At 32.0% G+C, this 14,158-nt stretch overlaps 1 protein-coding gene across 1 annotated transcript; it reads left to right on the forward strand.

Moving 5' to 3' along the window:
- Window positions 1-5,624: 5,624 nt before the first annotated feature.
- LOC107404492 (uncharacterized protein At4g04980-like) lies at window positions 5,625-9,874 on the forward strand. Its single transcript, XM_025068673.3, has 8 exons — window positions 5,625-5,878; window positions 6,019-6,114; window positions 6,203-6,332; window positions 6,571-7,969; window positions 8,079-8,244; window positions 8,349-8,513; window positions 8,631-8,783; window positions 8,916-9,874. Exons 1-8 carry the CDS (start codon window positions 5,729-5,731, stop codon window positions 9,117-9,119), a joined length of 2,463 nt encoding a protein of 820 aa, XP_024924441.3. The 5' UTR covers window positions 5,625-5,728; the 3' UTR covers window positions 9,120-9,874.
- Window positions 9,875-14,158: the final 4,284 nt, after the last annotated feature.

The following is a 14,158-nucleotide window of genomic DNA, read 5'->3' on the forward strand; positions in this document are numbered from 1 at the left end:
AAAGTTTCCCCCGGTGGCCCAAAAACACTGTTGAAGCGTCGGCCGAACTTCTTGTTGTCGAATCTGGACAAAATAATCACGGAAATGAGCTCAGAGGAGTCAAAAATAGTGGAAAAGGTGTATGGTTTGGCCTGAAACGGCCAAAAAATGAGAAAATCCGGCGACCCACCTCGTCGGCTCAATCTGGGCGCGTCCGGCAGCTTCTCACCGTGAAATTTCACGGCTGAGCTTGCCTTCAGGTGAGCTTCCTAGGTGGCTGGTGTGTGTAAGTGGTGGTTGGCCGAAAATGGGCAAAACGGCGGTGACCCGGTTTGACGGTAAACGGGTCGAAACGACCCAGTTTGGACCGACGGGTCTGAGGAGAGAATTTCTCGGGTTTTGGGGAAAAAAAGGGTATTTTGGGCTTTGTTTCCTGTTTGACACGCTTACCTAGACTTATATAAAGCCTTGGGTTACTAACAGACAAAAACTGGGAACTGCCTTGGACACTGATTTAAAACTTATGCCTAAAACTTCTCAGAACTATTACTTTTTGTTCGTAACTCAGAATTTGGCATGCCGTCAGTCTGTGAACTCATATCGACGAGATTTACACAATGGTACCTTAGTCAAACCAAAAATATTATCTATTGAAAAAGTCAACTTGAACCCATATATTATTCACTTGGTCAAACGTGGTCAAACTTGTTTAATCATATATGTTTTTTTGGTACGGGGTGTTACAATATATATATAGTTTGATTTTAACTCTTATTTATGCATATATGAATATGTGCTTTTACATATATGCATTGTCTTTTTACGTGACTTTTAACAAAATTTTAAATAGTTTTAAATTTTAATGAGCTCATGATGAACTTGTGAATCTTGATACTTGAAGTAATGTTTTAATCCTTTTGGAAAATAATTGATTATGAGAAAGTGGATTAGTAATTATATAATTTTAAGCATGTCTAAAATATTTCAAAGTACTTAAAAATAATTTATGTTAATAAGTACTTTTCTTTTCATATTTATATTTTGACATGAATTGATGTTTTAAAATATTTAAATAAATGGTTGAGTTTGAATATTAAATATTGGTTTATGGTACCTTATTTGTTTGGGAAAAATAGAAAAGTATCATTTTGAAAACATTGCTTATGAACATTGTACTATTGTTTTTAATTGATATACCATATAGTACCAGTGCTTAGGTTCTGTTATTATGTTATTAGCGCATTGGGTTACCACGATGCTTTTAGCATATTAAAGTAGTAAAATGGATTTTTTCCATGATTTCTCTGTTACCACGATGCCTTTAGTGCACTAAGAGTCATGAGATGGGTCCTCACATGGTATATTTCTTACAACAATGCCTTTGGGATTTTAAGGATCATAGACGAATTCACCTTATAGTTTCATTTTTTGTTAATGTTTCTCTCTTGTTAGTGCACCACTCGATAATACTAAGTCTGTTGTAGAAACATTGTTTATTTTATGAGTATATTGTTGATTTTTTTTTTATATATATGTGGATTTTTGTTTATTTTCCATGATTCTTTTATGAATTTGTACAAATATCGGTTTAAATATATTTTATGATGTTGATTTTGGATATAAATTAGGCTTTGTGAAATAGATTTGAAAAGGAAAACTTTTCCAAAGATTAAAACAAGAGATCTGAGAGAAATGTTACAAAATAAAATAGTATTTTTTTATTTTACTATATCACTCATTGAAATATCTTTATCTTGTATTTTGTTTGTTTTAAATATTTTCTCTTGGGTCTATACAATCAGTAAACAATCTACCTCACACATTAAAGAATCTACTTTGCACATCACTTGTTAGTCTATATATTCCATAGCAGTAATAGTATTTATCTTTCTATATTTATCTTTGTTTTCCTAGATTTATTTGCACGGATTGTATTATTTTTTTTTACAAATACTCTCAAAATATTCTGATCTAAATTATGAATATAATAGTAATCCTAATATGTATATGTAGTAATAATTGCTGTGTTATGGGCTACAAATGTTAAGTGTAGTTGTGGAATTGAATGTTATTATAACTTTATATTTATATATTAAGGTATTATTTTAGATTATATGCGTTGGTTGCCTACAGATAAGTAAAATTCCATTGCACTCTCTTAAAAATTATTCAATGAGAATTTCCTAAATGGGGTACTCGGAATTGCTGCAACGTTTTTGGAGTGGATCTTGTCAAATGTAATTTAAAAGAAGTATTGACTAGGTCAATATGAAAGTTGTTTCCTTTTTAAGCGCTTGAAATTTTCTGTCCCATCCTGAAATGGACGACAATTTTTAAAGACTTCCTTTTGTTGTATAAACGCGTTCTCTAGACGTATTCAAATGACCCAAAATGTGTTAGATACAATATATATATATATCTATATATATACATACATAAAATAGACTTTCAAATACATTAAAACCTCAAATTGGACACGACTCCCAGCTTTGTGAAACCAACAAAATCAGATATGTTGTCGATGAATAAGGCTTTTCATTATATTTTATTTTATTTTACGAAAAGGCCACAAATTTATTTGCTTATTTGTAATTTTCAACCACAAACATAAGTTAGAATAAATTAGAAGAAAATGATTGTTTCTTATCAATAAGCCCCCTTCAATTTATTTGATAATTTAAATATTATAAATTTTCTTTTTCCATATCAAAATTTGTAATTTTAAAAAGTTAAAAATATTTAAAATATATCATTAATAATTACATTATTACCGGGAGTATCTAATAGTAAACGCCATTATTATTTTTTTTAAACAAAAATATTGATCCAAATTTAAATCCTTTCAATGCCATATATATAAAGAAACCAAAAAAAAAAAAAAAAAAAAAAAAAAAAGCTATGGGCTCTATTCGTGATCATTCACTGCTGACAAAATAATATTTTTATCTTCTTTTGTGAGGAGTGAGACAATGTGGTGGCCATTTATTATTTTGCATGTTTCAAAATTTTATTTGGCAAAGCTACTGTCTCTGTTAATGAATTCAAGTTGAAATACTTCTACCAGATAAGAGAAAAAAAAAATAAAAAAAATAAAAAAAAATACAAGAAATGTGATGGTGCTCAAAGTCAAACTCTATAGTGTGGAACTTTGAATGAATAAATACATAAATAAAATTAATAAATACAGATGAGAGGATGTTGCGGAACTCATCATCGAGGTGAACCATGGTGATTTGAATGGCCGAATTGCTGAGTTTACTTTCGCCCAGTCATCGTTGACAATGGAAAACTCAAACATAGAATGTTGGATAATGATCAAAAGATACAAACAAAAAATTAATCCCTATGAATAATCAATTTTCAAACTTTTGGGCTTAGTCCCTAAATTTCTCAGACGGAAGATAGAAATAAATAAACTTCTCAAATGAAATCAAAAGAAATCCTAAAATTTCTCACACACTTTTGCAATTTCAGATGGAAAAATCAAGTACTACAGCCTTAATCTCAAATGCCTCACCTCTAACCACGATCGATAAACACGATAACCCTCCTTTCTAACTGCGAGTGATGGACTGTGGTGTGTGTGTGTGGGGTGTCGTTTGACCATAGGTGTAATTGTTAAACGGTGAGTTTTGTTTTTTAACATTTTATAATTATTTTTTTCTTCATAAAATTTTCATAAATTAAAAGAAAATATAAGAAAAATCAAATTACTAGTTACGTGAGTATTATATGATCAGTTTGTAACGGAAAATGTTAACATTTAACTGTTGGGGTAATATAGGATATTAAATATAAAAAAAAAAAATTACAGTCCTCTAAGTACAATTTTGTGAAAATAAAAAGTACTAAAATGCATTTTAGTCTTCTTTTTTAATACTTAAAGCTGTTTAAGATATTTTATTTGGGGGTATTATTAGAATAAAAAAATTAGAATTGTAATGCAACTAATATATTTTATAATGTGATAAAACTATCATTTTTCTAATCCCATTTATATTTGACAAATAATAGAATCCCATATCATTTTAAAAGTTTACAAATAACACTTGTACATTAATTATCAATTCTAATGTCGGAGCTGATTCTTTTAATATATATGTGTGTATATATATACATATTTTCTAAAGACCATTTATTTAATGTTCTTTTCTTTATTTTTCTGTTTTTGGGGTTCTTATTGTTGTTTTTCTTGATGGCGAAGTACCAACGAACTCAAACCAAACATTCTTTGGAATTGTAATGGATTATCACTAACTATCCCCTCAAAAATGGAGAGGATTCTTGCTCCTAGTTCTTGTCACTAGTCTTAATTACCAGCAACACTATATATATATATATGTTTTTTCCCTTATAGTGAAATGAAGAGATTAAGAGCTAAGAATGTCATTATTCTAGAAACAGTGGTTTTACATTTGCAAATTACTTCTCACAAATACGTTGTAATCTATTAAAAAAGGAATAGAAAGTTGTTAAATATGGAGAAAAACCAACCAAGATTTTATGTAAAGTAGGGAAGCTGTTTTCACTTAAAAAAGCTGGCAGCCATCTAAGGCAAAGGGAAGAAAATCACATTGTCCTACAATTAAGGAAAGCATTAATTAGTTAAGGCACCCAAAAAAATGAACATTATTCACAAACCCAAAAACGACATCAACAAACTTTGAACAAAGACAGCTACTATTCACGCGGGGAATTTATATTATTATTTTTTCTCCCTTAAATATTCCACTCTCGTTTTTCCTCTCCTTGACTCTCTCTTTTCAGAGAAGTTCCTTAGAATGAAACCAAACCTTTCTCCGTTATCACCCTAAACCTATACTGCGCAGCACGTATATATCTTTTTTAATTTTATTCTTAATTTTGTCTTTCTTGTGTATTTTACTTTTCTATGCCACCCCTTTTCTAAGTTTTCTCAGAACTTTCATTTTGAATAATATTATTTCCTTTGTTTCTTCTTCTGAAAGGCTTTGATTCATTCTAATTGTATATAATTTATTATATATTTATTTAAAATTTGGAATTTTTTAACATTACTCTTCATGGAACCCAGATTGATGGTGATGTCTCACAATGGTGTGCATGTTTTATGATCATTTAACATCATGATCATCATCATCATTATTGGATTTGGATCATTCTAGGCTCTATTAGACTTTGGTTTTATTGGACATAAGCTACATATGGCTACGGGCAGCTGCTTTTGTTTGTCACCGTTGTTTCGTCGCAGGTCACATGGATTAGAGGTACTATACAACTTGACTACTACTTTTCTTATTATTTGACAATCATTGTTTGTAATTTTTATATATTTTTTTTTTCTCCTGCAAATTCGACATGATAAATTGTATTAATTTCTTTACTTTGAAAAAAACCCAGTTCTGACGTTGCAATCTTCCAGATTCTTCTGGTTATATCCTATGGTGAAAATTTTTTATGTTGTTTCATTTTCTTTTTCTGAGTTCACCTTATTACGACCTTTAGAATTATGAATTGTTCCTTAATTACTTTAGAAGGCTTTTGTATGGTTTGCATCCAAGTTTGACTGTCTCAATTAGGCGATTTGGTAAACCAAAATTTTATAAAACAAAAACATTTTTTTGCTTTTTAAGTTAATTAATTAATCGTAAAAGGTTCTAATTAAGATGAATTTCTAGCTATTTGGTTAAGTAGTAAATCTTTATATGGTGAATAATTATTACTGCAGCAGGGAAAAGACTCCAACATTCCCAAAAGTCCAAAGAAAAAGATGATGAATATTGTTAAAAGCCTTTCAAGAGATAGCTCTTTCAGATGTGGTGGCAAATTCAATAAGATGGTGGAACTCAGGAAAAAGATGTTCACCTTTAGGGACATCCTTGACCTACCTCCTTGTGATGGCTCTGTTTCCACAACTGATGTATGTGTATAATCCTCGAACTTTTTTCTGTGGGGTCCTCTTTTACCTTTCCAAAGTAATAAAAGAGAAAAAATATAAAATAAAAAATACTGGTAATATTTGATTAATCTTTTTATTATGTACCATTTTTATACATGCAGTTGGTGATGAGAATGTTAAAAGATCTTCAAGGTCTTTACCCTGAGATTATACCTTCTAATCAATTATCCGAATTCAAAGAAGTATCTATCGAACAGGTGCAGATACTGGGTGGATCTTAGATTTGCATATATAAATATGTATGTAATTACTTGAATTCTAATCTGCTTACCTTTGTTTAAACAGAGTTTGGCCAACTTCTGCAAGGCTTTGAAATCTATTGGAGACTCATGGATGATGAATCATGACTGGACCGAAAAGTTCAATTACGACTTATCGTCCTGCAGCCAAGAAAACATCAATTCAGATAAACTTGGTATGTCATTTGCTATCTGCAGGACATAGTCAGGTCTAATTACTTAAAAAGGCTATTATTGGATTTTGGGAAAGAAGAAATGAAAGAACTTGATTTAGATCATGATTGGAAAAAAGTAGCTTTTCGATAACCTTGTTCTATAGCTTTTTTGTTAATTCATTAGTAATATTGGAATAGAACCTGGTAGGGATTTTGATTTCTAGACTGATGGTTGATGATATTTTGATTCTGTGTGAAGCTGAAATTGTTTGTGCAATGCTTGATTGCGTAATAAAGATGGCCAGAGAAAAGTTTGACATGATGGATGAGGATGATCAGAAAAAGGATGACCTTTCAGGATCAGATTCATTTGGTAGAGTCTTAAGTGATTCATATTCAGATATTAACTCCTACTGCACTTCTCCGGTCACCCCGAAATCTGTCCTACCGAAGTCAAAATCGATCATCAACTCTCCTGAAAAAGATGAAGATAAGACTAGATTTGGTTATAGATCACCTCTGCTTTGGTCTCTCAGAGTTCAAGCGGTTGGGAAATTGAATCCTATTGATGTCAAGCACCTGTCCCTTCAGCTATCACCTGTAGGAGCCAAAGATTTGAGCAGTTTGGGCAAAAATAACAGTACAATCTCTGAGGAAGCAAGAACAGAAACTGAATTAGGAAGCATCAAGGAAATAACAACTGATGATACCAGTGATGTAGCGAGAGATGACAATATTGAGACAGAAATAGATGAGCTTCCGAAGTCAAATTTAATTGGAAATGGGTCAGAAAACAGAAATGTTGATGCAGAACCCACGGAAGTGCTATCCCTTCCTATCTTGCCACCCATGCCAATCATAAATGTACCGACGCCGCCACCGCCACCGCCACCACCACCACCATCAAAACTACAAACTTCACCATCGAAGTTGTTGCCAGACACAAGACCACCCCCACCACCACCATCACCACCACCACCAACTCAGCAGCCAAATGCGGCAGCTCCACCCACACCACCACCACCACCACCTCCTCCGGCACCATCAGCATCAACACCATCCACTCTGCAGCCAAATGTGGCAGCTCCACCACCACCACCACCACCACCTCCGCCACCTTCAGCATCAACACCACTTACTCTGCAGCCAAACGTGGCAGCACCACCATCTGCACAGGCATATGTAATGGCACCAGCACCTCCACCACCACCACCGTCTGTGCAGCCAATTGTGGTGGCACCACCACCACCACCACCAGGGTCCAAAATTTCATCAAATGTAGCAGCGGCTGCTTTTCCCCTGCCTCCTCCACCTCCATCCAACGCATCAGGGACAGTACTACAAGCTCCACCACAACCGCCGCCATTGATACCTTTAAAAGGATCAGTGCCAGCACCACCACCACCAATGACACTGGGAAGTCGAGGTGCTCCACCACCTCCTCCTCCACTTAGTTCAGCAAGATCCTTGCGCCCCAAGAAACCAACTACGAAATTGAAGAGATCATCCCAAATAGGTAACCTTTATCGTGTTCTCAAGGGAAAGGTGGAAGGAAATTGCCTAACCGGTAAGACATCTAATGCGAGAAAAGGTGGAGTTGGTAGCAGTTCTGGTGGAAAACAAGGAATGGCTGATGCTCTTGCGGAGATGACTAAGAGGTATTTTTGTATCTAATCAGAACAATATGGACCATATAGATGACATAGCATACTAAGTCTCTCTCTCTCTCTCTCTCTCTCTCTCTCTCTCCCCCCTTTTGGGTCTCAGATCAGCATACTTTCAGCAAATTGAAGAAGATGTTCAGAAGTATACAAAACCAATCATGGAGATAAGAACCGCAATCGGTTCGTTCCAAACCAAGGACATGAATGAGCTGTTGAAGTTCCATAGAAATGTGGAATCCGTTCTTGAAAAGTTAACCGATGAAACGCAGGTCAATAAAAATTGTTCTTTTGTTGTCAACATCCTTTTTTTTTTTTTTTTTTTTCGGTTTTCCGTTACTTCATGAGCATAACAAGACATTCGGGGCTTGATCAGGTCTTATCGAGGTTTGAGGGCTTTCCTACCAAGAAGTTGGAGACGATGAGAACTGCAGCAGCGCTTTACAAAAAGTTGGATAATATAATAAATGAACTACAAAACTGGAAGATAGTGCCTCCATTGAGCCAGGTCCTTGACAATGTTGAACGCTACTTCAATAAGGTGAAAAGAGCACATTCAATATTTAAATATCGAATTTCGTATGATTTTGTATACATTGGTTGGTCTTTTCGTTCTTTCTACAATCTTCGTAACAACCAAAACCAAAATAACTTACAGATTAAAGGTGAAATCGATGCTCTGGAGAGAACCAAAGATGATGAAACCAAAAAGTTTCAGAATTACAACATTCATTTCGACTTCAGTATTCTCATACGAATCAAGGAATCCATGGTGGATGTTTCTTCAGGCTGCATGGAGTTGGCATTGAAGGTATTTTTTTCGTTATATACCATAAAACAAAACAAAAAAGCTAATTGTTCATATAAAAAAACCCAAAAATCATTTATTGAATCTAATTAAAAATGGATTTTTTTTTTTTTTTAAATGATAAATTTTTGGCAGGAGAGGAGAGAAGCAAAGTTGGCAGAGAATGAACAGAGTGGAACCAAAAAAACAGGGCCTAAAAAGGGGTGTGCAAAAATGCTTTGGAGAGCATTTCAGTTTGCATTCCGGGTCTATACCTTTGCTGGTGGACATGATGACCGCGCAGACACACTTACAAGAGAATTGGCTCAAGAAATAGAGTCTGATCCGCACCAGAATTAATCGACTCTTTGTATATTTGCGTGTGGCGTTGAAGATGAAAATCCAAGAAGCAGTACGGTTTCATACGTACATATATATATATATACTTGTATATGTATTAATACGTGCTGTATAAAATATGGTAATCTGAGTTGTTTTTATCTGTCACGCTGAAGCAATTTTTTATTTTTTTGGTGCCGTGACCTTGTAGATGCTATGTATTCGGTCATGATTTTGATAAAGTAGGACTTTTTTGTGCCTTTTTAAGAGTTTTTAAAATTAAAGACGAGGCACCATCCACCGAGCTAAAAGTACTCTGCTCCACTATTCCAATTTGTAATTAATGCTTTATTTTTTATTTATTTATTTTTTCCGCGGCTAGGAATTTGTAATTGATGTTAGATTTCATTCAAGTGGGTGTTGATTGATTCCTTACTGATTATTTAAGTCTTGCTAGCTGAACTCGTATTTCATATATTTCACACGCACGACATGTAAGATATCAGGCCACAAAAAACGGATCAAACCAATCCCATGGCGGAGGGAAAGAAAAAGAGGGTGGTGGATGAAGAGGGATTGGAGAGTGGAAGGGAATTGTTATTCTTTAGTATTTGCAGAAGTTAAAGTACATTTCTATTTATCACCAATAGTACTTATTAAACTTTGCTTGAATGATAATTATTAGTTGTTTCTATTTATTATTTTCTTATTTATCCATTTGAAAACTTAAAATCTAAATGAAAAAAATGAACTAATAAAATTTAACCAATTAAATTGTCACATATTAGAGTCTATGGATGATCATTATCATTCCATGTTGATATTAAAAGAAGAAAAAGAAAAAGTTAAAAAAAAAAAAAAAAAAAAAAAACATAAACAAAAACAAGAAAAAAAGCAAAGGAGAAAAAGAAAAAGAAAACAGGGGCTTTTTGAAAAATTTCTATTTAATGAATTGCATGGGAGAATTTGGTTTAATACCCACCAAAATAGGTGGCTAATGAAATATGCCCATCTCTTTTAAATTTTTTATATCTGCCCATCTTTTCTTATTCTACCCTTGATTAAAATAAAAAATTACCTTTTTCTTTCCTCCTTCCCGAGAAGCACAATCCCTGCACTGATTTCCTTCCTTTCTTCTTCCCAAACCCACATACAATCACATTGAACGTTGAAGATAAAAAACTGATGAAAAATGTAATTAATTTCTCTTGAAAGCCATGAAAGAGTTGCATGGGAGCTCAACAATTTACCAATGTTTGGAACTATCAAATCCCAATAACAAAGGGTATAGCTTTTTCTTTCTTTCTTTTCTTTTTTCTCTCTTTTTTTTTTTTTTTTTTTTTTTTGTTTTGGAGAACAATTTTTCTTTTTCTTTTTTCTTTCTTTTTTTTATTAGAAAATTCGAGTAAAACACACAAGGAAATAAATAAATAAAAACCATTGGCTGATTTTTTTTTTTTTTTTTTCTACTTACTATGCCCACCGATTCCTTTGAAACTTTGGTTGCAATGAGTAATGAGCCAATCCACTACTTTAAAAGCCAAATAGGATAAACTGAACTTGAATGGGAGATGGAGCAACAACTGGGATACAACAATGGAAAGGTTGATATTGCTAAACAGTTCCTTTCACCACAGTTCTGCTATTATTTTCAGCTATGGATCTTTTGCTTTGCAATTTGATTTTTGGCCTTTAGAATCTGAGTCATTTCAAGGAAGGAGACCGGTTGATCTAATTACCAGGCTTTCCCCCATGTCAGTGATTACTGATCATCTATATTATTTTCGTTTTATATATTCTTATGAATTGATGGGCTGTTACAAGTTGCTTTCCGAAAACAAAAGAAAAAATAAAAACAAGGAAAAGAAAGATTGATCTAATTACTATTCTTGAAGAACTTTCCGATCGTCTCAAGCCGCTTCGCCGTTCTCTCTCACTTTCTCTTCCTCTTTTCTTCGTGCTCCGTTTTCGGAAAAAAAGCTATAGCTTTTCATTTTGATTTTTATTTCTGATATTTGAAAAAGAATAATTTGGAAATATTAAAAAATAAAAAAAATAAAACAAAAAAAATTCAAAAACGACGAGGGTAGATTCCATTCACACCCTTGATGTAGGGGTATTGGACTAAATTCGCCAATTGAATGACATCCCTTGTTTGATTGGCACTTTGGGATTAGGTACTCTTGATCTTGGGCCTTTAGAAGAAGTAGTTAACAAGCCCAAAATACTTTTCCACTTGAGCTATGTATCGGCGGCCCAATCAATAAACAAATTGTCACTGCATATCAAATGATATTTATCAAAAAATAAAAATAAATACAAAATGCATTTCAAATGATTTTTCCTTTTTTGTTGACATTTTATTTTATTTTATTTTATTTTATATATGAGAGATAAAGTATTGAACTCAGATCATTATTGTTCGAGAAACAATGGCTATTATTATTAGACTTTCCTCTATTGCATTTCAAATAATTATAGGCATGTAATATCAATTTAAATTATTGAATTTTACCAATAGTCTAAGTAGGATTTTTACATGAACAGTTTTATAATGCTTTTTCACATTATATTATTACATTAATTATAGTTTTTATATATACATGCATGTCGAATTGTTTATTGCTAAGATCTTCCAAATGAGCAATAATTTAAGTTTTTGGTTTTTTTTTCCCCTTTCAATTTATTTTAAAAAAATCTATAATTTAAAGTATATTTCCATACAAATTAAGCATGTGAGTTATATTATATAATACATATATATATATATATATATATATATATATATATATATATATATATATATATATATATGAAATGTAAAATACATCCCGATGAAACATTTAGAACTTGAAATTTTGGACAGATTAATTAAATTTGACCAAATTGAATTTTTGAATGGGACTAAGTTTGACTTTTATTTGGAGTTAGATTTTTTTTTTTTTTTTTTGTAAATTTTTGTACCATTATGTAGAGCTCATTCACATGAATCTATAGATTGGTGACACACCAAATTCTTAGCTACGATTAAAAAGTTATGATTTTAGAAAGTTTTAAACATCAATATTATAGTAGTGTCCAACTAATTTTGGATTTTTATCTATTAGTGATCTAAGGCCGAATATAAATATTCAAGAGCATGTCAAACAGTAAGCAAATTTCAAAATATCTATTTTGTTCCCAAAACCTGAGAAAGTTCTCCCTAAACCCATAAATGCAATTGGGTCATTGTCAATTTCCACTTTTACAACCACTACCAAGCTACACGTGCCAGACCACCAGGAAGCCCATCCTACCATAGGAAAAATGCTAAAATTTCACTGCCTAATTTTGCTTAACAGGCACAGATCGGGTGATGAAGTCATAGGGGTGCCATTGTGGGTGTTCAATGGGTTGGTCAAAATTTTGCTATTCTAGGCCAAATCATACATTCTTCCCATCTACTTTGGACTCCTTGAATCCATTTTCGGCCTTCGTTTGCCAAGATTTCTCACAAATTGAGAGATATATTGATGGAAAGTTTGGCTGAACCTGACGATTTTTTCAGTCATTAGTGACACTGTTGGACTAAGATGAGCACACTCTTGGGCTTTCTATTGATATAAAGTCTATGGATTTTAGATATTGTTTAATAATTTTTTCATTTTTTCATCAATTAGTTAAATACTAGATAAAATTAGATTATATTTGGATGAAATTTTGATATATTGGACAAAATTTAAGTTGAACTAGTATAACTAGATAGTAATAAGGCTGATTGAAAGGATTATTTTTGTAAAATTGGTCGTCAAGTGAAAAACTTCAATTTTGGACACCGGGTTATAAGGATTCGCTATATAAGTGGATCACTTGATGTCCAATTTATGAAATTTTATGAATGCATAAATTATGTTAAGACATTTAGTATATACCAATGTCTTTAATTTAGTTGTCGGAGTCTAAAGAATAGTTTTTTTATATTATAGGCCATTGTATTGCTCCTTGAGGTGATCTTGTGGATGAGTAAGAGCATTAGCAATATTTGTGAGTGGTTATAATCTTTAAATGATTTTGAGCATGCTAGTATAATATATATAGTTTGAATATGATATAAACATGATTTAATTTAAATAATTATTATATGCATATGTAAATATTACATACATGTGTTATTATTTTATATGCTAAGATTTCAAATAGTTTTAAATTCAAATGAGTTCATAATGATATGTGAATCTTAGTATTTAGATATCTTTACAATTAAATTGATGGTATAGTCATTTTGGAAAAAAATTTATTTTATAGGAAGTGGATTGAAAATTATATACTTTTAAGTATGTTTAAATGTTTTATATTTTAAAATGCTTAAAAATGTTTTATGCTGATATATCTTTTACTGTTGGTATTTGTGTTTTGGTATAAAATGGTGTTTTGGAATTTTTGAAATGTTTAAATAAATGGTTGAATTAGAATATTCAATTCCAGTGTATGTACAATATTTATTTGTGAAAAAGTATTTTTTATGAATATTGACTATTATTTTTAATTGATGTACTATATAATACCAGTGTTTTGGTTTCAATATTATATTAGAGCGTGTAAGTTTTCCACAATACTTGTAGTATGCTAAGGTTCATAAGGTAGGTTTATCTCAAATGTTCATTATGGTCATGCTATTTTTTATCCACTAAAGGCCGTGAGTTGGGTTCATCCAAAAGATCATTATGGTCACGATATTTCTTTCTCTCTCTTACTGTACGATGGTATTCTGGGATGCCGTGTACTACTTAGCAGCTATAGGTATATCTTATGATATATTGTTTATCTATCTGAGCACATTGTTGGTTTTTTGATTTATTATGGCTTTACCGTATTTCCCATAATTATTTTTATTAGTATATTTATATTATTTTATGCCTGGTATTTAAATTATGATTAATCTAGTTCATAATATTTAAATAGTTTAATGATTTATGACATTTAAGTTTCTGTTTTACGATACGAATTTGGGGTGCAAGTTGAGTTTTATAAAATGATTTTAAAAGGGGATCATTTCAAAATAATGGATGAGAGGTTTTGAG

This window comes from Ziziphus jujuba, chromosome 1 (assembly GCF_031755915.1).
Source record: "Ziziphus jujuba cultivar Dongzao chromosome 1, ASM3175591v1".
NCBI classification, from domain to species: domain Eukaryota; kingdom Viridiplantae; phylum Streptophyta; class Magnoliopsida; order Rosales; family Rhamnaceae; genus Ziziphus; species Ziziphus jujuba.

Coding starts and splice junctions, on each gene's coding strand:
- LOC107404492 (XM_025068673.3), top strand. CDS start 5,729: ATGATGAATATTGTTAAAAGCCTTTCAAGAGATAGCTCTTTCAGATGT. Junction 8,245..8,348: donor AGTTAACCGATGAAACGCAG/GTCAATAAAAAT, acceptor GGGCTTGATCAG/GTCTTATCGAGGTTTGAGGG. Junction 8,784..8,915: donor GCATGGAGTTGGCATTGAAG/GTATTTTTTTCG, acceptor AATTTTTGGCAG/GAGAGGAGAGAAGCAAAGTT.